This window comes from Antedon bifida, chromosome 5 (genome assembly GCF_963402885.1).
Source record: "Antedon bifida chromosome 5, ecAntBifi1.1, whole genome shotgun sequence".
In the NCBI taxonomy this organism is placed as follows: domain Eukaryota; kingdom Metazoa; phylum Echinodermata; class Crinoidea; order Comatulida; family Antedonidae; genus Antedon; species Antedon bifida.
Window position 1 is genome coordinate 18395913 of NC_136230.1, and position 23536 is coordinate 18419448.

General features: G+C 35.5%; 2 protein-coding genes across 2 annotated transcripts in view; one reads left to right on the forward strand and one right to left on the reverse strand.

Moving 5' to 3' along the window:
* The window catches only part of LOC144842685 (beta carbonic anhydrase 1-like), a 307431-nt gene that overhangs the window by 225476 nt on the left and 58419 nt on the right, over positions 1–23536 (reverse strand). The window lies entirely within an intron of this gene.
* The window catches only part of LOC144842620 (ATP-binding cassette sub-family C member 5-like), a 79605-nt gene that overhangs the window by 26183 nt on the left and 29886 nt on the right, over positions 1–23536 (forward strand). The window contains exons 4-9 of the mRNA XM_078699079.1: positions 377–524; positions 15979–16212; positions 16501–16674; positions 16779–16926; positions 18630–18778; positions 20437–20544. Coding sequence (XP_078555205.1) covers positions 377–524; positions 15979–16212; positions 16501–16674; positions 16779–16926; positions 18630–18778; positions 20437–20544 — 961 coding nt within the window. The remainder of the gene's footprint in view (positions 1–376; positions 525–15978; positions 16213–16500; positions 16675–16778; positions 16927–18629; positions 18779–20436; positions 20545–23536) is intronic.

Consider the following 23536-nt stretch of genomic DNA (forward strand, 5'->3'; position numbering starts at 1 on the left):
AAGTTATTGTTTGTTGTGTAGATTAATTGTATAAATAAGTATAGGCAATATTTCCTTTTTGATTGCTATTACATGTTTAGTTTATAGTAGCTTGGGATAGAGACCCTGCTTTAATATATATTGATACATTGATTCAAACTATATGGTAATGTAATTCAATTCTGCATGGTTTTTATACAGCAGATCTATTTTTTTAAACAACAAATTAAATACTACATTGTTATAGTTATAGATAAAAGTTTTGGTCCTCTCTCCTTCATCTTTTTTTTTTGTAATGTATTATACCATATGGACAATTGTCTGAAATAAAAGTTGAATTGAATTGAAATAGTGTAAAAAAGAATACAACTTTGAGTAAATGTTCGTTTTGTTTAAGATTGGAACAACTGTGGCAACAAGAGTTAGACATCCATGGCAAAGAAGGAGCTACATTCACTCGTGTTATTTCCCGTTTCATCTGGAAGGATACATTGAGAGCTTCCTTAGTGCTTTTTATATGCCTAGCAGCCTCATTTTCAAATGCTGTAAGTCTTTTTTTTGTACTTTATAGTAATGACAGAGCGACCTTGAAAATCCCAAAATACTGCATCGACACCTGATTTAGATTTATTTTAATGTGATATTAAAGCAAGATGATACCTTTGTTTCTCATTGAAACTTCTGTATTTAAATATTAAAATCTTTAAATTTTTCTGTTTGAAAGCCTGGTTTCCAGGCCAACTAAGATCCACTTCCACTTTACGATTACGTCTGATCAGTTAAAAAAATTTTTTAAAGCACCCTTTATCGAAAGAAATACCAATTTTAACTCTGAAGCCATTCCCACTAGCAGTACTTTACCAGATTTTTATTTTCTTTACCAGGGTTTGTTTATATATATTTTTAAGTCATATTTATTAAGTATTTGAGAAAACTCACTAAAAAAACAAGGTAGAAAAGACCCAACAATATCTTTCAAAAACTCGAATTAAAAAAAACATGATTGTCGCTGGCGGATCGAATGACATACTTTCTATACGCACCACGTTGTAGAGTTCCTCCACCATTAGAGTACACACAGTTATAGGCCGAATATAAACATTAAGGCTTTTACCATTTACCGTCGGGAGGAAAACTGTTCTCTTATAGTATTGCAGCGCCAGTATGAGTATCATGCATGTATTTAGCGTGGTAACTATGTACACCCCTGTTACGGACTGGACCATTAATCGCTCCACAAAACAACGTTGTAGAGTTCCTCAGCACACAGCCAGAGCGAGGGAGAATAAATAAAAGTTTTTACCATTTTTTTTACCCAACTGATTTTTACCAAATCAGTTCTCTTATAATTACAGCCCTGATACCATGCGCATGTGTTTAAGTTGGTAATTAATTAATTGCACACCTCATTTTGGACTGTACCATTTTCGGGACATTGTTCCTTGTTTTGTTTTCATTATAAATATGGGCTGATGTCAGACAAATTCTGCAGAATATCTGCTTTAAACGTCAACTTAGCAACTTATTAAGTCGTTTCATAAGCAGAGAATTTATAAAGCAAGTATAGAATGCAGACATATTAGATAGAAATATACTAAAGACATTTAATAAATGTGTTAGAAGAATGTAATAATTTGACTTTCTACACCAGGCGGAAACCCATTCATAGTCACACGAAAGTTATTTGAGCAATTACTGTAGGCCTACTTGGCCTAAAACACTAGCTCTGTATTTTAATTTAAATATTTGACCCCCGGTTAGGAAAATACAAGGAAACATCATTTTATAATATTACTATTATTAGGCTATTAATTGATCTATTAAAGATCGCTAAATATTTTTTTTGTGGGGGCTTAGGTAGCTCTCTAGCCTAGCCTGTACACTTCTCACTGTATGCCTCACATTAATTAATAAAATAATACGATGCGAACTCTAAACAACACATGGACAAAACCCCGATGAAAAACAATTTACATGAATTCAGTCTATAGACTCTTTCTTATTTATTGCTTACCTAACAATAGAGAGAAAGTAAACTTTGTTACATACAGTAACGGGCGGGTTCAGATTACATAATTATTGTGGTAGACCTAAACAATAGAAGCAAAACAACTGATACCCACGTGTGTTGTTGTCGCGGACGTTGTACCAGGAGTTCCATATTTTACCAGTAAAAGCTGCAAAGTGATGACGTAATGGTCCACACGGCAATTACAGGCACGCAGCAATTTCACATGTTTTACACACACGACAAACGCAGGTTATGGTACATGATTTGTAGTCAGTACTGTAGCACTCTTCAAGATAATGGGAATCCTTCATGTATGTGGTGATTAAAATGTTAGTAAGAGTGGAAGCTCCTGGATGGCTTGATTTATTAATTTGTCCAGTACAGCTTTCACTTTACCTGGGTAGATTGGTGGCTCTAAAGATAAACATTTGCAAAATGCTTAGCATGGGTTATGACCTTATGAACAGCGTTTCTAAGTTCACACCAATGCTGGTTGAGATCGATTAATAGATTTAAAGTTAGTAGATATAAATTAAAACAGAAATGCTAAACATTTTAAAAATCACTACAACAAAAAGGCTTCTCAGAATAAGTTGACCCCTATCCGACGCATCGGACCGTTGGCCACCTAGATGAATTACCCATTAACAGCGACGCGCAGGGATTAATATTTGGAATATTCCATTACCAATGGGTTTAGAAATTGTTCATCTTCTGATATCTGATGTTGTTGAAACTATAAATAAGGACCTACAGTAGATAATGTTCAGAGGTGGCTCAAATTAAACAAACTTAGTTTAAATGTTAACAAAACAGAATACATAATCATAGCAATTCATCAAAAGATTTCTAATATTGATAGTAGTATTAAAATTGGCAATAAAATTCTTAACAGTAAAATGCTGTAAACACCTTGGGGTGATAATTGATGAAAACCGCACATAGTGTAGGCTGGTATGTCGTTTATATGAATGTCGTGTTTTTTTTTTGTTAAAAGCAAACTTTGACTTTATTTCATATCTTGATAATATAAGGAATAAAAAAAAATATGTTGCCATTTTTTCAAAAGACATTTAAAGGACCAAATTCAAGATGGCCGCCAACATTCAAATAACCCTATTAAAAATCAGAATATCACCAATAATACAAATTATGAATGTGGAACAAGTCCGTTTTGATGGTATTACTGTACCCATTATACAATCTTAACTATGTAAAGCGATAATCTGTCGGCCATCTTGGATTTCAAAATGGCCGCCACTAAAAATTAAATTCTTTAAATAATTTTTTTTAAATATGTGTGCATAAATTGTTGTTTGTACACAATGTTCTAAAATTGTCACTTCTCACAGGATTGTCTAAATATAAGGCTGTCTAAAGATGTCAATGTTCTCTATATAACAGATATAAAATACCCCACTATGACTCTTAAATTAACTAATCGTTCAAAGTTGGAGTTGCAAAAGTATGGAACAACTTACCAATTTATACTAAATATTCAACAACAATTACGTCTAACTAGAGGGTGGGCTAGGAGTGTAAACGATGGTTCTCGGAATGATAATGACTCGGGTAAAAAGGTTTTAGAAGGACGTTCTCTTTGTACGTTTTCTGTCGGTTACCATTATTGAAAATGCTTGACATTCGAAAAACTAAACCTACTCTGTTTCACAGTGTCTTAGATGATTAATAACATTTTAAAGTATAGTGTTTATTGTTTTGTAGGGCCCTTATAGGGCGGAGGAAGAGTTCATTCGAGGGAGATGCTTATTCGAGGGATTTTTTAGTTTTAATAATATCGTAACATTTAGCCTATAATCAAATAAAATCCTCTAATAGATATGAAAAGTGGTAAAAAATAATAACAAATGCTTGGTAAATTGTAGTTAACAGTGTGATGAAATTACTTTGACCGCGTACAATTGAAATTGAGTTGAAAATCTACCGATGAAATCAGAAATTTTGTTTTAAAACTCTTTATAATATATTCCTAAGATAGAAATATGGAACAATATCGTAATAGTGAAAACTGTTATCAAATTTACATTTCGCGGTACATCTGAGATAGTTCAGGTGGTAGGTATCCAAGGGAAAGATTTGTTCCAAAGTTTTTCCATTGTGCTCGCCTATGTCAGAATTAACCATAATTTATATATAGATTCTAAATTACAGATCTCATTTCTTTTCATGAAACTGAAACTTGACAGGAGACAGGACCACAATATAAAACAAGTGCATTTATACCTTATTGTGAAATCCTGTATAAATATGATGTTAAATAATAAATGCGTTATTGCTATGTAATTCAATGTCTGAACCTTCAGGGCCATTGTCACCAGTATGGTTGGTAAGTTTTCAACCTGTCAACTTTTGGCAGAAGCTTGAAGGAAATAAAGATACAGCTCATTCACAAGGTTATTCATAGGCAGCATTAACTCCTACTTCTCATCTTCTACAATCTCAACCGATTTCATTAGATATGTACCCCCCCCCCCCCCCCACACCATTATACACTGGTTTGATGAGTGCACATGGTTGTGGTATAAAAACTCATGTACTAGGGAAAGACAAGATAATGCCTGGTGATGACTCTTGCCCGAGATGAGTGGAGGTGGACAGAGATGACATCAAGAAGCAATTCTTATGTCGACCCGGTGAACTACATGACTTTTGGACATGTAGCATTGTGGAAATAGTGTTGAGGCCAGTGTTTTGTTGAAACTGAACTTGTATTACCTATACAACCGGTGACACAAATATCTTAGATGGAAAACATCTTAGAGATGATATCCCGATTAATGAAGAATGCTGCAATTCGCACAAAGGTGTTTGTTGGCCATGGCATTATGAAATTGGACAGAAAATGTTTGAGGCATTTCAATTTCAATTCTCAATTCAATTCTAAGTGAAGTATCATTTTGCTTGGAAGAGGCTGATCATAAAGATATTAACTTGAATACAGAGAGTCGACGAAATCTAAATTATGTGGTTAAACTATATCCCTATATATGTCCGAGACACAAGAAAACGATATCTGCACACATGGAAAGTACACATGCTTTTATCAAATATTTCTTCGCTCATGACCACCTGAACTACGACCGGTTACTTCCGCTGTATCAATTTCAACAGATTACTGAAACGAATTACAGATCTTGGAGTTTATGAGAGGACATCATGTATGTGTGGGACTTGCTGGATTTACATCAATTGATCAGGGTCATTGAGCGTGGTATCATTGGAATAACACAAATTAATGATTTCATCAGAGCTGGCAAATCTAGTTGATGAGTTTGAAAGCCAACATTTAAAGAGAGATGATATCCCGATTAATGAAGAATGCTGCAATTCGCACAAAGGTGTTTGTTGGCCATGGCATGATGAAATTGGACAGAAAATGTTTGAGGCATTAGTAAAAGTCTTGTAGAAGGCAAACTGTCTATATGGGATCCTAAGAAAAAGATGAAAATTGGCAAAAAATATATATGACGGTGAATACAGGTGACAAACAAAAAGTAAATAAGGACTCCTATAGAGATTATTTGGCGGTGAAATGAGGTATTGCAGTACTTTTGCCAATTTGTTTCTGAACAAGCTTGTTGGGATCGCAGATCAGTCTGTGGAAGTTTTATGAATACAGTAGTAGAAAACGAAGGAAGGTCAACTTAATGTATCGCATTCAAGATTAGAAATATTTCATTGAAGGACTTTGGCAGAGTTAGTTGTCATTTAACTGAAGAAGTTTATGAGATGTTTTAATATGAAGAAGTTTACTGTCAGTACTGTAGACCTCCTGATGGTCAACATTTTGTGTTAATCACCATGTTGTTGTCATAAGCATATCATTTTGTGTATTTCAATCTAATTTTATTTAACTTACACACTTTTTAATACGAAATTTAACCCATTTTTTTAAAATGGCGGCCATTTTGAAATTCAAAATGGCCGCCATTTTGTGTTAATCACCAATGTTGTTGTCATAGGCCTATCATTTAATGTGATTTCAATCAACGTCATAACTTGCACATGTTTTAATAAGAAATTTAGTCCATTTTTTTAAAATGGCGGCCATTTTGAAATTCAAAATGTCAGAATACTAATGAATATAGGTTTATAATAATTCTTATATAGCAGAGAACCGATATGAACTTAAAATATTATTCATAAAGGGTGTTACTTTGTCCAATATGGTACATTTATTGGATATTTTACGTATTGGCGGCCATCTTGGATTTGACACCCTTAAGCTTTTTTAAAAAAATGGCAACATATTTTTTTCATTACTTTACATCCTAAAGACACTAAATCAGCTGGAATTTTGCTTTTAACAAAAAAATGACACGAAATTACATAGTGGCCTACATTAACATGGGAAAATCATGTTTAGCGTTTACCGTCCTGTGTTGAATGTTTCGTTTAGTTTAAAATAATGCGATCAAAAAATGCATGTGAAGCCAACCAAGGCCCAACAGGTGAAGACCCTAACAACAGCAAGCTACTTAGCAGCGGACGGAGAAAACATGATACATGATAGGCCTTACCTACAACTATTCATACACGGTAAAAATGAAGCCAATGACATTAGGCAAAAAAAAAAAATTATTTTGTGTTGGCCCCTCTCTCTGTATAGCCTTCTGCACATGTATTGTGGACAATACCATTTCCTTGAGTTCGGTAAAAACGTGTTCGTTAATTTAGTGTATGACGTTGTTAAACAAGATTTTTCGATTATTGAGGTGGGTGCGGTAAAATATAAATATAATATACTTCCAACGATCTTCGGGTTGAGGTACGTGTTGAACTTTAGTACTAAAAGTGGACACCCCTCTTTTTACACGTATAAAGGACTACACCATGCAGGAACGCACATGATATTTTCTTATCAGAGGGTGTACGTCAAAAGGAATCTGAGTGCGGGTTATTTTTTTTCCAAGATGGTGGCTAGCTCGATTATTGAGGCGGGGGTGGGTGCGACTTTAATACTTTCAGTGACCTCCGATCGAGGAACGTTTTTAGCTTGATTATTAAAAGTGTACACCCCTGTATTTTAATGTACTATCTATACCATGATTTCCCACGCATGGCGGCCGGGACGATATTGTTTTGGTTACAATTACAAATATGTTCGATGTTTTGTCTCGGGCTTATTTAATATTAGTAGGATAGCCTACTAATTTAATAATCTGTTGAAATAGGTCTATCCTAGGCTCTACAGCTAGGCCTAGACTAGGATAGGCTATTTTTCTTTATTTATCTGTACAGACAGGCGCTTTTGTGCCGCGGTGACAACCCATGTGTGTCATTGTGTCAGGTCTATATAAAAATTAGGCCTAGTTAGCCGCGCATATGTACGTTTTCAGTGCAAAAAAAAAAATCCGGCCTCCCGACTGGAATTTTTTTTTGGCCAAAAATCGACAGGAGACAATTTTCTTTTTAGGTTGGCCTAGTATGATTGTGTTATAAAAATGCGATTATTATTCTAAGTGATGTTTTATTGGGAAGGTGTTCGGCGTTTATTTAATTAAATACCATCCTAATTGGTATAATTAATACATTATTTAGTTTAAACATCTTTGAAACTAACTTCCGCGACAGAGTGGGCCGTTTCGTCCTAAGAATTCTCAGAATTAACTATAATTTATATATAGATACTTTGAAAACATGTAATAACTTAGTTATAATAAGATGTTGGCTAAGCGAAAATGGTATGTTGTTTGTAGGCCCGTACAATGAAATGTCTATTTTAGGTACCCCAAGGTACAGAGGGTTACTCGTTAATTAAAAAATTGGTGAACATACAAACAATTAACATAATTTGATTTTGCTGTCGATACACAGTACACGACGTAATGCGTCGGTAAACTTCGTCTGGAAAGTAAATCAGTACACATTTTGATCTGGATGGAACATGATATGACATACTCACGGTCAATGGAATGTCACGGTTTTCTAGGCGAGGTGAACGTAATTTTACTGTATTATATTCCCTGACAAAAGTACCCGCGTTCCTTGAGAATGGTGGGGGAGGGGGGGGTTTGGCTCCCCGACGAGGGGCATGCAGATAGCATGTAGATCGGTGGCACACTTTTAGCACAAAGGTGCATCCTTCACAATAACAATATAATATATAACAATTAATGAATTACATATAGAAAAGCATAAAGGCAAAAACAACTATCAATGATGCAAAGTGATATTACTAGTGATACTTGTATTGCAGTGCAAAGTCGTATACCATTTGCAGACCCGTAGCTTTATTTATGATTCGAGTGAATCCCCCTTTACAGCAAACCGACAGGGAACCCCCATCCCCACTACGATAAGCCCATCTCTGACACTCCTCCACATATGTGCCCCACGGTACCAAGGGTTATTCGTAAATTGAAAAATGTTTATACTCGATCGTGAACGTATCTCATACTTTTTTCCCTGTATGAGCGCACGTCATCAATACGTGTCTGTACTTGTTCGTCTGGAAAATAACTAAGCATTTTGGTCCCTGTATGTTGTTGTGATTTTAGGGTGGTGCTGGAATGGCCTGATAATTAAAGTCCCGCTTGTCCTAAATCACACAAATATCCGAAACAGTAAATCGAAATATATCGTTCGGTATGTCCGTTTCTCTTCAGTTCCTGCTTCGAATAGACCGGTTCGTTAACGTTTGCATTGCATTGCACGTTAACATTTGCATACCCCCTGTATGCAAATCAAGCTATCGGGGCGACGCCCTCGTTCGGTCGGAGGGGTGGTGTGTTTACCCAGCTGGCGCCGTTCACAACACTCCTCCTCCTGAGGTGCTCCGACCGGATATCCGGCAGGAGGATAGTCCGGGCCGTTGGACCCCATCAGCAGTCGCCGATCTTCATTTGTGGCGATGAAACGCCTCCGTTGATCGGCTGTAAAGCCCGTCACTCGGCTGGTAACACTGAAGTATGTCCTTGGGAAATGCCGGAGGTAGGCGGTTGCTACGCCTTCCGTAGAAGCATAGTCTGCCAGAAGCAGCCGCTGTTCCTTCGACACGCGTCTTAAGGCTGGTTTCCTGTCGACGTAAGAAGCAGTTTTTCTAACGTCAGTTACGATTGTTACGTCGATTTTACGTAAGAAACCAACATTTGACAGGAAACCGCTTACGACAATATTTTGGTGAAATCGACGTAAACGCAAGAAAAATAGACGATCGACAGGAAACCGGGGTATCGAATCTCCGTCTGATACGTCGATTTATCGCGAATTTACAGGAAACCGGGATTTTATTGCTTGCGATCACTTGCGTTGCGTTATTAACGGTTCTTACGTAAAGTTGACTTGGAGTCAACTTTACGTAAGCGTAAGAGTCGTAAGCGCAAGATATACAATGGAAAAGGATAGGCCTATTTTTAATAGATACGAAAATACGAATTTCATTAATAAAAGCAGCTTTTTTACAACACCTCTTTACCAAAAAAGGATAAAAATTAGCCCTATATTAAAAACGTACAATTATATTAAAGTTCTTTCTATTCACACTTTTCTTTATTTTATTGACATATTCTCCTTCCGGTAATTAAGTTCATTAACTATTCTTTTATTAGGAGAAATGATTCGATGTTTTTAAACAATTTAAACCGGCACTATTTGCTCCATCTGAGTTTTTCTAATCAATGTTTTTGTTGTTTGTGTTGTTATAAGAAGCATGCTATTAGACTCTGATGCAGTAGATGTAATATTAAATATACAGAAGGTAAGATATTTAATAACAATTAATAATAATAATAGTAGTAATAATAATAATAAAGTTATTAAATAATATTGCCATTCAATATCCCTCCACACTTAATAATAAGAAGCATACAGTAAATACTTGTTAAATAAATTTATTTACAAATACATTCTGCACAATACTATTTTATGGATTAGGCCATTTATATAAATTCTCAAAAATAATAGATGCATACACCATGGCATACAGAATATACAATACCGAAAATCAAACCTTTAACTAAATACTAATTACTTACTTATTAACTAAATACATTTTTAAAAAGCAAACACAAACACTTTTACTGATTACCTTAAGTGATATAGGCCCTACAGTAACTTTCTTTGCATACACTGTGTCACACAATATATATGATACAGGAAATTAAACCTTTAAATAAATCTAAAAAGTTGAATACTAAAACTATAAACATATTTTTAAACTCTGAAACTGTGGTACACTGTACTGTAATTTCTCTCTTTCAGATGGGGCTGAATTAAGGACACAAGTTGATTCAATCTTTCTGGTGTCATTCTTGTATATCTATTTAATAAAGCAAAACAATTTGTAAATGCAACACATACACTTTTAATGTTGATACATTATCAATGTTAATATCAATGTTTTGTTTAATTTTCAGTGGTACTAGAAGCAGACTTTCTGTTCACATGTAAAAATGTTAATAATAAATAAGTGTGATATTTCCTATGTACTGGGCAGTATTTACTTTGGAATCATTATAGGCCTCATTTTGTGTTTAAAATTTGCTCTGTAAAAATATTTAACATTTTAAAACTAGTGTGTTGAAGCTTTTCAATAATTATTTTAAATCAAAGAAAAATAATTAAACATATTTAAAGTGTTTTTCACTTGTTTTTCTTAAGTTAATGACTACAAATTTTAATTTTATAGAATTTTCCTGTTAAGCAGCTGAACTACTGTTATTAGTTATAGTTATGTATACAGTATAGATAACATTTTTAGTTACAAAGATTTAGTTTTTAAACACATTCCAACCAAAGGGCATGTAAAAGAGAAGTTTCACTGTAGATCATTTTTGTTGCAGTTTAGAAGTTGGAATTATTGTGTAGAGTGTGTAGATCCAATACATTAAAATTTTAAAATGTTTTTTTTTAAATTTGGCCTATTATATAAAATAAAGTCACACTAAAAAAAATGAGAGATTTATGCCTAATTTCAAAGCTAGCCTAGGCCTACAGATGGTGGTCCACTTAATTGGCCTAGGCCTAGTACTTGTAGGGCCTAGCCTGTAGGCTAGTATAGGAGGCCTACTACTACTAAGTACTAGGGGCCTAGGCTATGTAGTAGGCTAGCCTAGGCCTAGTATTACTAAAGTAGGCCTAGGCTAGGCCTACAAGAAGGCTACGGTCTAGGACATTTTTAGTACAGGGCTCTTGCCTATATTACAGTAAAATAGTAGTGGTTATGATGTAGGCCTAGGCCTAGGCATGTTTTATGTAGCTAGGCCTATGTACAGTATATGCCACACAGCATGTATGCCTTTCTAAGTCTAGGCTGCCTACCTGAAAAACAATTGCCTGACATGGGCAACCATCGATCGAGCAAACACGGAAGCGTAAGAAAAAAATTTCAACTTTACGTAACGATCATAAGACGACCGTAAGCGCTTGAAGTTAAAAAAGTCAACTTTACGTAAGGGTCGTTATCGGCTCGTGAGCCTGCGGTTCAGAACGATCAAAACGACGTTCATTTTTGTTCAACTTAACGGAAGAGACGTAACAAACGCAACAATCGTAACAAACGTTAGCATTTCCAAATCTTACGTCGACAGGAAACCAGGCTTTAGACGCAAGATGTCCAAGACGCGATAGTAGTACCCAGTGACATCGCCTTGAATTCCAGTAATGTCCATGCGGATGCGGTGGTGGCGGCCGTCCAAGCAACGACCCAACACCCTCTTTAGCAGCTAATCTTGTCTTGGCCAGTCCGTAGGCGGGGCCGAATGGTCCAATCCCACTCTCCCGATTACTCGAACATCTCGAGATCGGGCTAAGGAGTGAGAGCAGCTTTCATGCCAGTGAACGCTTGTTGTTGTTCATCGTTCCAGTGAACTTCACCTCTTTTTTAGTTAGTTCATATAGAGGTGCAGCTAAACCAGCAAAGTTCTCAATGAACTCTCTATGGTAGTTAGCCAACCCCAAGAACTGCTGTACTTCTCTCAGATTGGTAGGTGTCGCCCAATCCTGAACAACTTTTATATCCGAATCGGACACCACCACAGTATCCTCGCCAACGATTCGCCCTAAAAATTCAACCTGTTTCTGAAAGAAGACACACTTTTTAGGTTTAAGTTTAAAGTTGTTAATACGAAATCGTTGCTGAACCTGAGAGAGGTTTCTGAGATGATCTTCGGCTGGGCCGAATGGTCCAATCCCACTCTCCCGATTACTCGAACATCTCAATATTGGGCTAAGGCCAGAAGCCTATCGAATTGGGCCGTTGTCGGTGAGTAGCCAGGAGCCACTCCCAAGCCCACCACACAGCCGCTCCTTGCCAAACAGCCAATCTCCCGCTCGGTGGGGTAAGTGGTTGGATCACCAAACAGGGCAATCCCGCCTACCACTTCCATAGGCTGAGTTCCACTTTTCACCAGCACCACTCGCTCTACGTCCAGGGGTCCGCCCGTCGAGAAAGTTGCAGGTCTCTCTGCAGCCGGTCCAGATGGAAACAGGCGTCAAACACTGCACATTCGGTGGCGCCGCCACTGATTTACCATACTTAGGTGCCGGGGCATCGCGCTTGGTCGTGTGCCTTTAGAATGGGTAGTATTATTAAAAGTCAATTTTGAGGTCAAATATGGAGGAGCACACCCTTTTAAACACTTGAAAGTCATTAATAATAATTTTTCATTCCAGAGTACATTTAGTCTTTTCCAGCCAAGGTTATTTAAAATAAAATCAATTGAGGTCTTAATATCAACAGAAAGCAAAATTCTACCTAATCTATTTAAAGCTATCGGGGCAACGCCCTCATTTGGTCGGAGGGGTGGTCTGTTTACCTAGCGGGCGCCGTTAACAACAATGCATAGCTTGATTGCCTTGCTGGATGTAACATGATGCAGCCCATCTGTATACCGTATACAGTGAGCTGGGCCATGAACGATTCGTACAAAGGGACACCACCATACAAAAGTGCGTACCTATTATTTAGATCGCTGGCAGTCAGCATTCATAAAGTGTATAGCCCTCCGACATATATTGAAAAATGGAATGCCATGGTTACCCACATCATTTATATGTGTGGCTATGAAGTATAGTCATAGAGAGATATTACAATGAATATTATAGTACACTAACATTTCTATGGTATCATGTACTTAGTTTACAAAACAGCCTCCGTTTATTTTTTTCTAGGCCACCGGCAGATATGTATCAATTTAAAAAATGGTCATGGTTACCCACATCATTTATATGTGTGGCTATGAAGTATAGTCATAGAGAGATATTACAATGAATATTATAGTACACTAACATTTCTATGGTATCATGTACTTAGTTTACAAAACAGCCTCCGTTTATTTTTTTCTAGGCCACCGGCAGATACGTATCAATTTTAAAAAAAAAATGTTTAGATTGATGTAATTAATTTCCTCAACAAATTTATGTTAATGAATATAGAGCTACAGTATTATTAGCATTGAATTTTCCTTCTTAACACCGGAAGTACTGGCTTTGCGGCTTCCTCTAGACTTCTTCCCCAACTCAATCAAAACAAAATGCCAAGTGAATGATCAAACTATTGGCAGTTCCACCAGAACATGCACATCTATCATACGGCAAAAAATGTTATCGTCCTTTAGTGTGTTTAGAAAAATCGTTTTGCACATTGGTAGCATGCTACATAAGAATGACATTTTCGGCCAACTAAAAGTGCCATTTTTCATGAATTTTATGTGCAAGAGTTCTGGCCATCTAGGTATGTCATTTAACAGAACTCGCTTTGCCACAGGTGAGGCCTGTGGCTCAAATTCTAAAAAATTCTATCAAACTTTACTGTACATGTAACAAAAAAGTGTGTGATATGCTTAAATATGGTAGTGATATGACATTATTATGTCCATATATGGGCACATCACATTTTTTTGTCACATAAAGTTTGATAGTGTAGACAGAGCTTTAGTCTCCGAATCCCTTGACTGATCCTGGCTACCCTGAGTTGTAAGTTTGTATTACACTGCAAGCTAATAGCAAGGTCATACCATACCAGTAAGTTTACACATGGGAACGAAGCAGTAATTAATAGCTGTATTGTGTATTATATTAACACATCAGGCACAGAACAAATTCTAAACCGCCCGGTGATATACTGAAAATGTATTAATTTGATAAGATGAGGAAATCTGTGAAAATGAGAAAAAGTCGCTCCAACCAAGATTTGAACCAAGAACCTTCTGCTTGATATGCAGATACCCGAACCATTAGACCACTGAGGCTTTCATGGTATTGTTCAAACTCGATTGGATAGGGACTCTCTAACACTCTCGGCGTGGTACGGGGGAACAGCACTGTCCCTCAATTGTACGCACCAGAGATCAAATTGATACGCCCTCATCTTTCAGTATTTTTTTCACGAAGCTAGATCTCTAAAGAGATACTTTTATATATAAACACATCACGCACAGAACATATATATACTGAAAATTTATTAATTCATTTTTCGGCGACGTTGATAATATCGTACATACAGCAAACAACAACCATTCAGATTTAAAATGAACCTGAAATAGAAAAAATAAAAGCCCCAAAAACATCATTCTAAAATGAAACAATTTCAGGTCCATTTTTAACAAATTCAATGTGGGCCTATTTATTCCTGTTTTTTTATACTAGATGGTACGCGAGCGAAGCGAGCGTACCATCTAGGTCGTGCCCACAGATGGTTCTCGAATACATAATAATTTCAGCGTTAAAAAACTGGCGATTTCAAATGTACAATAATGCAGGACAATAATACATGTTTACAGGAACGAATAAATAGACACTGTGATTTATGTAAAATTAGCACCCTGGGAATTGGGCCTTGTCTTAAAAATGAGTTCAATTTTTTTATTTGAACTCATTTAAACAAACCCAATTTGTGTTTTGTATATAACATTAGAGTTGAGGGATGGGGAAGAGGATGGGAAGAACAATTTTTAAATATATTCTCTATCCACTCAGAAACGAAATATTGTTTTACCATCTAGTATATATAATGTTAAACAATTTGTGAAAACCACCTCTATTCGGGGAAAATCATAAATTCGATTTAATCGTCAATAAATATTAAATTATCTAACTCAACTTAATTAGTAGGCCTAATGGTTTTCAATTGTTTCTTAGAGCCAATTCATACTTAAGTTGGTTCCTACCCTACCCACCAAAGTTGTTATGCGTTTAGGGCATGTGATGCACCGTAGGCCTATACTCTACTGGCTTTACAACGCTACTCATGCCAGTGAGGGAAGGGTGATGATGTGGGTGGTTTAAATGCAATAATAAAGATTTGTACATAATATACGGCGACTGAAAACGCTAGCTCATTATCCGTTTAAAAAAAAAATATATCCAACCTCTGCAGCACAGATTGAAAAAAAAATGGATCGAATTTCTGTTATGAGTATACAGTACTTGCCTTTACGACGCCTGAGGGAATAGACACTTGTGGAACAGAGATTGGAATGTTCCATTCATCGCAAATCAATACATTTGTATAAACGTATATTAAATCTATCAAAATAGTATTTTCAAAAGAAAATCCGCCTGTCTTCAACATTATGATGCTGTACCCGAGCTGTTCAACCGGTTTTCAGCTATTAAAAACAATTATCGTAGGAGGAGATAGGAAAATGCAAAGCATTCTCGTATTATTGTGTACGGGTATATTTTAAGATTGACATCCATTAGACAGTGTATACCACGATCGGGAAACACCCCTATTTGGGGCAAATCGTAAATTTGTTTTAATTGTCAATAACTAATTATCTAACTCAATTTAATTAGTAAACAGGGTTACATCAGGTGGTTAAAATCAGTACCGAAAAAACGAACCAACTTTACATACCATCGAGTAAACATTCTAGAAATAACGCCCGATTTACCGATTTTTGCCCTTACGTAAATTTATATAGATATATTTAAAGCTTTGTTAAAAACGAACAAAAAGGTGTGCCTTTATTCAACATTCTTGCCATGTCAAACTTTAATGTTAACAATTCTTTTTCACGCAGAGTGTAGTTGTTCGAAGACTACTTGATTATGCTGAATCAACTGAATCTAATATTTACTATGGGTTTTTGTTAGTGTGTTTTTTATTCATATTCCAAATAATCACAATTGTGTTCATGGGTTTAACATGGTACCTAAGCACTAGAGCTGCAACCAGGCTCAGAGGTGCTACCATTGCTGCTATTTATCGTAAGACTCTCTGTCTACGCAGTTTAAGAGGAAAGTCCACTGGTGAGGTATGTAACATTTTTCAATTTCTGAAGCTTTTTGTTGTATTATACTGATTTTTCTAAAACCACAACCTTTTTACACTGCCATTAATAATGCAGATATGTAGCAGCAGAATTCTGTAGCCGTTTTTTACATGCATATGATATTAGATATTACCTGTTGACGTGCTCTGTACTTGTGTAGTCATCTGGTTACCCAATCGAGTGTAAAAAGATAATGAACAAAATAAACAAAACTGACTGACAAAACACTCCATTTGAATGTCCACACATTTTACTTTATTTAATTTTCAGATTGTTAACTTATGTACTAATGATGGTCAGCGCGTTTTTGATATGATGATGTTTTTGCCGTTCCTTTTCATTGGCCCAATACTAGCCATGGTTTGTCTTGTCTACACAACTGCTCTTATTGGTCCTGCGGCTATTATTGGAACAGGCGTGTTTTTTCTTTTCTACCCTTTACAGGTATGTTTTTTATTAATTTTTCATTGAACACAAAAATAAGTTTAGGCTCAATAGATTAGTTTCTTTAAAATTGATACTAATATTGTTTTTTCAATTATAACCAGCTTGTTATGTCAAAGGTAATTGCATACTTTCGGACCAAAGGTATTGTCGTGACTGATTGCCGTGTCAAGATGATGAATGAAATCATTACATGTATCAAGCTTATTAAGATGTATGCTTGGGAAAAGTCATTTGCAAAGTCAATTGCAGGTTTGTTTGATAGATTTAAGCTAAATATTGAATTGAAGCTGGGATGGCGGACTCTTTTATAGTAGATTCATTACGTTGTTCTAGCTTGGCGGAACAGAATTTAAAGTGGAGGTGCTCTAAATAAATTTCACATTTTTATTTTATTTAGTTCATAATAAACATTACTTTCATCTTAATTAAGGTATTTTTTTAATTTGTTCTATGCTGCATAGTTATTCTGAAAAACATCAAAAAATGCCATCTGGGGGGATAGTTCAAATTAGAAACCTTTTTCCCTATTCATTTGCCTGTAAATTGAAAAAAATCGTAAAAAATATATGTAAGTTCCAGAAATATTATACATATATGATTTCAGATTCTTCGGAAGCCGAATTTTGATTTCCCGATGTGTTTTTAAGGGCTTGACCAATTCATTTTTGCTTAATTAACGTAATTAAAAAAACTACCCACTTGAGCCACGCTAGGCCCATACAATCATCACAAACTGCCGACGGCGAAGATGTAAATCAGACTAGCCTAGGCCTAGCGAGGCCTAGGCCCCAGCAACAAAGAGACGAATGGAGATTAACCTCACTTGATTGATATCTCTATGTGACTTGTTATGGCAATTATATACCATACAGTGCTTCATTTTGAAGCTAAGAGTAGACGCAAAAAGTAATAACAAAAGGCAAGACAATAATAAATTGTCTTCGTTCGATCGGATGTGGATGATGAGTAGGGAGACGAAAATGATACACTTGTAGTAGTAGCATGGACCTATAACCCTAATTTATAGGTCCATGGTAGTAGTAAGTAGCGCGTCTCGTCAGCTCGAGCTAGCGATCCGCCGACAAGAGAAGAGACGTGACGTAACTTAACATGGTAACGTGATCTTTACAACTAAGGTCATTACCTAACTGCTGAAAAAAGTATACAGCGATTTTTCGATATTTTTGCACATTTTTTTATTTTTCTGATTTCTCAGAAACTGCTTATTTTAATATGATTTTTTATGTTTGTACCTACTAATATTAATATACTGAAGTAAATAACAGAAGGAAAAGCCCTGAGTACACCTCCACTTTAAAGCCGCAAAATAAAAAGTTTGCGAAGCACTGATTTAGGTGCATTGACATATACAGAGAATGGATGGCAAATATCTTTACAGGACATAAAGATATTCTATACATAATTTTCCTTTTTTGATTCCTATGTTATATAGGAATCAATGCAGTCATGATATATGAAAAGCGTATTTACTCTGTAAATTTGGCATAATGTAGCTTGTGGTGACAAACAACTTGTTTTAACTAGTTACCTACTTTAACAAAAAATGTTTGTGATTGATTGTTTCATATCTCTGTAATCAATCACTTTCATTCAGTTGCATGCAGTATTCAAATGTTAAATTCAAGAAGCAACTCATATATTTTTATTATTTAACATCGCATGCCATTCGGTATTGGTTCTACCAAACTGTAAGTAATATCTAATTATGATAATTAATAGGCTTTAAAGCATGTTTAGTTTTTTGTAAACATTTGGATAATTGTTGCTACGCGAGGTTGTTGACTGATCGACTGATCTACTGATCTGTGTTTGCAAATCAACTATTCTACTACAAAGTTGGAGCATTACCTGAGTCTGGTTTAGGATCATAAGCATAGTGTACTACAGTAGGTCATTTTTAAGTTTATATTCCTGTTATTTAACTTTTCCAGGAATACGTGCACAAGAACAGTCAGTGTTAGAAAAAGCTGGATATATACAAAGTATTAATAATGGTCTTACCCCACTGATACCAGTTCTTGCTACTGTGATAACGTTGTCTGTTCATACCTTTCTTGGCAATAGTTTGAACCCTGCACAGGTAAATGTTATTATTATTACAGTATTATTCATTTAATAGTTATTTCAAAAAGTGAACATGAAAATAACTTATGGTTCTATAGAATGAGCTTGTTTGTTTGCGGCATTTGTATATTCTGTCTGACACATGAATAGTAGGCCACTTAGTTTACAAAGGATTAAAATATATATGATGAAAGTTGGAGATTTTTCAAAGAAAAATGACATTGGTGGTGGAATGGATTTTCACTTGGGCCTTATCATTATAATAATTATGTATTTGGAACAGTGGCACTCGACCAAGAGGAAGGTGCATCCATAAAAAAAGAATAACAAAATACACCAAAACTTATAAAATGCAATAAACAAAACAACATAACTAACAAATTTAACAATTTAAAATCAAACACAAGTAAAAAAAAACTGTACAATATAAAATTAATTGGGTAACAACAATGCAGACCTAACACTATAATGAAAGAGAAGCCATCTAGCATTACTCACTTAAAACAACACTTATGTGTGTCCATGCCCTTTTAACATACTGCTTACAGTGACAATCAAAAAACATTTGATATGGTATCATCATCATACATATATATTCTCCCTTATTTCCAAGATATACAACAATACTGACCAACTTTACTCGTTGCCAAATTGCATGTAAAAACAAGTTAGAAAAAAAAAAAGATATCAATATCGCATAAAAATGTATACGAATCAAGACAGCATTAAAAAAGTAAAAATCTTATAAAAAGTTAAAAACAAAAGAAGCAGGCATAAAAAAACAAGTCAAAAAAGGCAAGAGCAAGTCGCAAGTCAGTAGGGAAGGTAAAATTGTATTAGCATTTTAGAATTTAATAATTTGACGAAAAATGGGACAGGACTGTTAGCAAATCTAGTTGTTTTAGTGACTAGTTGGGTAATTTTTTAATTCTTAAATTCCTACCATTACAGCCAAGTCTAGTTGGTTCGTTTAATTTTGGAAAGACCATCAGCAAACTTCCGACAATGCTCTACCCTTCTATGAGCCAACGTTTCAAGTTTTAAAAATTCCAAGGGCACCACAGTATGAAGAAGAATTCAAGGGCACCACAGTATGAAGAACAACAATTACCTAAAATAAAATCGGCAAGCCTGCTTTTGCACATTTTCAATACATTTTCTTTCACTATTCCAAAATGCAATGTTTGTGTCACACAGTACCTCTTTAAATCTCTTAACCCAATGACTATCAGAGTCATTTCCAAGGCAGGAATTTTTCGAAAATCAAGTCGATGTCCATATTATTGATGACCATGTCTTAGCAAAACTGGGAATCAATTTATAGCGTGGTTCTACATTATTAGTTAAACTAAGACACGTATTGAACATGAAATTACATAATGACATTACTAAATTACAACATTGATAATTTGGCCCTAGATATCTTGAATAAAGTGTTGAATCATAAGCAGCGTTTGATGCTGACATCTATTAGAGGTGTATCCTAGTGAATGTTGTTTCATTGGAATGTGTGTAGGTGCTGAATTTCAAATGAAACTATATGAAAACATTGCATTTGAAAACTGAATACTAAACAAAATTATTAGAAAGAAGGAAATGGGTTTGTGTTTGTTTTTCAAATGTTTATGAAATTAATTTCATGTAAACGAAGATTCTCAACTACTATTCTTATAGGCATTTACATACATAGCATGCCTGAATGCCACACGTGTCATCGTGGCTGTAACTCCAGCTAGCATCAGATACCTTGGAGAAACAAAGGTTACTACAACACGTATGAAGGTATGAAACATTTTTAACACATTACTGTTCAGTCCAAACAATTATGTTTAATCCTATATTCCATTGTAAATTGCACCATAGAAATACCAGAAATAGAAAGATCTGAGGGAAAAGATATTAGAAAAAATTTTTTATATATTTGTTTTTAATTTAATAAATAACCAGTGAGCATTATAAAATAATAGAATTTTATCAACAATCAATCAATTAATTAACATAACATGCTTTAGTGTATTCTATGTGAGGGACTTACAAGATGTGTCAGGGAGGTTCAACTTTATTTAAAATATGTATCTAAAACCTGAGATAACTATTTAGAGAGATTAAAATTGTGTACGATTTTCCTGTGAACTGCATTTGCAGCTTCAGTGTAACATACCTCTTTGTTATGCAAATTTTCTGAGTCATCGGAGACTCTGAACGAATGAATGAATTTGCACTGCCCCGATTCAATGTTTTTTTAATCTCGCGTGAGCTGAGATAATCAAAGAAAAAATATGGTAAGGCTAGAGTTTTTTAATTATTTTTATTATATATAAAATGTTTTATAAACATACAACACTACAAGACTTAAATTGAAAAAAAATGATTTGTTTGAGCTAGTTATTGATATTAAATAATCGTAGTAGTAGAGTAGGCCTAGTAGGCCTATGCATAGTCTAGGCTCAAACAATACTTATTATTAGGCTAATAATTAAAAAATAGTAGGCCAAGGCCCTGGGATCTAGTACTAGTAGTATTATTACTACCATATATTAGTAGGCTAGACCTAGGTACTAGGTTCAATGAGTTTATGGCATTCATGCTTAAAGCATATCCATTTAATCATATGGACCTATTATTACTAATGTGTAAAAAATGAAAAATACTCCAATGATTTAAAATCAGAGAAAATTAAAAGAGCTGGACGTGGTTGTAAATTCAAAATCAAATGCCCATGATTCATCAATTAGTAAAATCAAAATCTGGAAGTCCTTTACCACTTACAAATGCTGAATGTTGAATTAGAGATGTTAACAAACCTGACAACTTATAATGGTGTAGACAGTAGATGTGGCGCGAAAAATCTATTTAGACTTCATTCAGCGTTTCAGTGGAATGTTTAAATTTTCTTTGTCTGATTCACACACAATTTCGCTTAAGACCACCTATTGAAGACAAGGGGAGTTGGCAGCCATTTTAAAGTGACATCTTGGCTCCATATATTGGCCTGGAGATGTGCACGCTCCAGAAATTGGTGGAAATTTTTCCACACCTTGATTATTTTGCAGTGTTTTGAACCGTTTCCATCTCAGGGTTGATAAATCTTTGGCTGACACTCTTTTAGTTCCAAGAAGACTGCACAGAAACTCCTCGCCTCCTGCCTTCACATTGAACATCTCAGAGTTTGACTAAAGCTTCTATGATGTGAGGAGGTGACTTTTTTCTCAACACCATTTATGTGACCCGTATCACATCATGTGATAGCATGGAAACCTGGTAGTCCGGCTGCCTTTTCTGGTCCAAGGTGATTGTATATTGGTTGAAGAGCAATTCTTCTTGTTTCAGCTGTGCCTGTTAAAATTCCAGTATGTTGTAGGCGCCTTAAAACAAACCAGTCGGTATCTTGCGTGAAGAAGTCGACTTTATTTCCTGGTGAAGATACTTCAATGCCATGAGGGATCATTAGTGTATCTGCCTCTTCTTGGGTGCTAACAGGTGCTGTTAATTAAGACAGTGGAACCGTAATCTAGCCATAACATCGGCAAGGGTTTCGAGGCTCACTCGCTCCATAGTTCTGGTGGTAGTTTCTAGGTCCACAGTCCACAGCGCATAGATACTATTTGTATATGCGCTATACAAATTTAAAACTATTAACCATTAACAATGCTTGTATTGTCTACCAATTCTTTTCATTATCTGTAATAATAAAGAATACAATGACTATTCTTTTGCACTGGTTTCTGTGTATGCATTTCAGATGGTTTGGTTGGGCAAGAAACATCCTCCACATTTGTTGTTATTATTAACCAATTTATCAATGAGAGTACAGTATTTTATGTGACATACAGTATTGTTTATTGTCACTCACTGGCACAGATCCTGATTTTCTAGAGAAGGAGAAAGGAGGTGGTGTTAAGGTGGGACCAACCCCTTTGCAGACCTAGTTCTACTAAAACTAGATGCATTTTTCTTTGAAAAATAGTTAAGTGATGCTTGTTTAGAAAGCTGCAGACAGTGGAAATACGTGGATGATTTAACTTTAAGTGAGATGAATAGAATTGGTGATAATTCAAATAATGTAGTCTTTACTAGATGACTTTAACGAATGGAGTAACAATAATAACATGTTACCTAAGCCCTCCAAGTGCAATTCTATGCAAATTAGTTTTCTTCGTCGTGATGTTCCTCCTCCCAATTTCTCCATCAATGGTGTTGATCTTGAGGTGGTTGGTCATATGAAACTCCTAGGTGTTACTATTAGTAATGACTTAAGATGGAATCTTCATGTTAATGATATCGTACGTAGGGCTTCGAGAAAATTGTTCACATGCATTCTAAAAAAGGCCAATGCTCCAATGAATGACCTTATTAATGCTTACTTAGCTTATATTAGACCTTTGTTAGAATATGCTTGTCCTGTGTGGCATGGTTACCTAACTGGGGAGAAGTCTCGAGCTATAGAGAGAATCCAGAAACGTGCTCTTCGAATAATACTAGGGACTGATCACGTGTATGAAGAGGCGTGCGAGATCGTCGATCTCCCATCGCTTGCGACGAGGAGGGTGGGTCTGGTGTTGTCTTTTGGTGAGAAACTTCTTGCCTCTGACATATTTCGGAATATGCTCCCTCAATGTCGCGAATTTGATGTCGGCCTTCGGTCTCGCCCACTCCTTCGTATTCCGTTGGGCAGAACTGAGCGATTTAAGAAATCACCTGTTCCTACTATGACTAGACTGTTAAATGAAGTTAATGTTTTGTAATGTTATTTTGATAATCTGCTTTTTTAAAT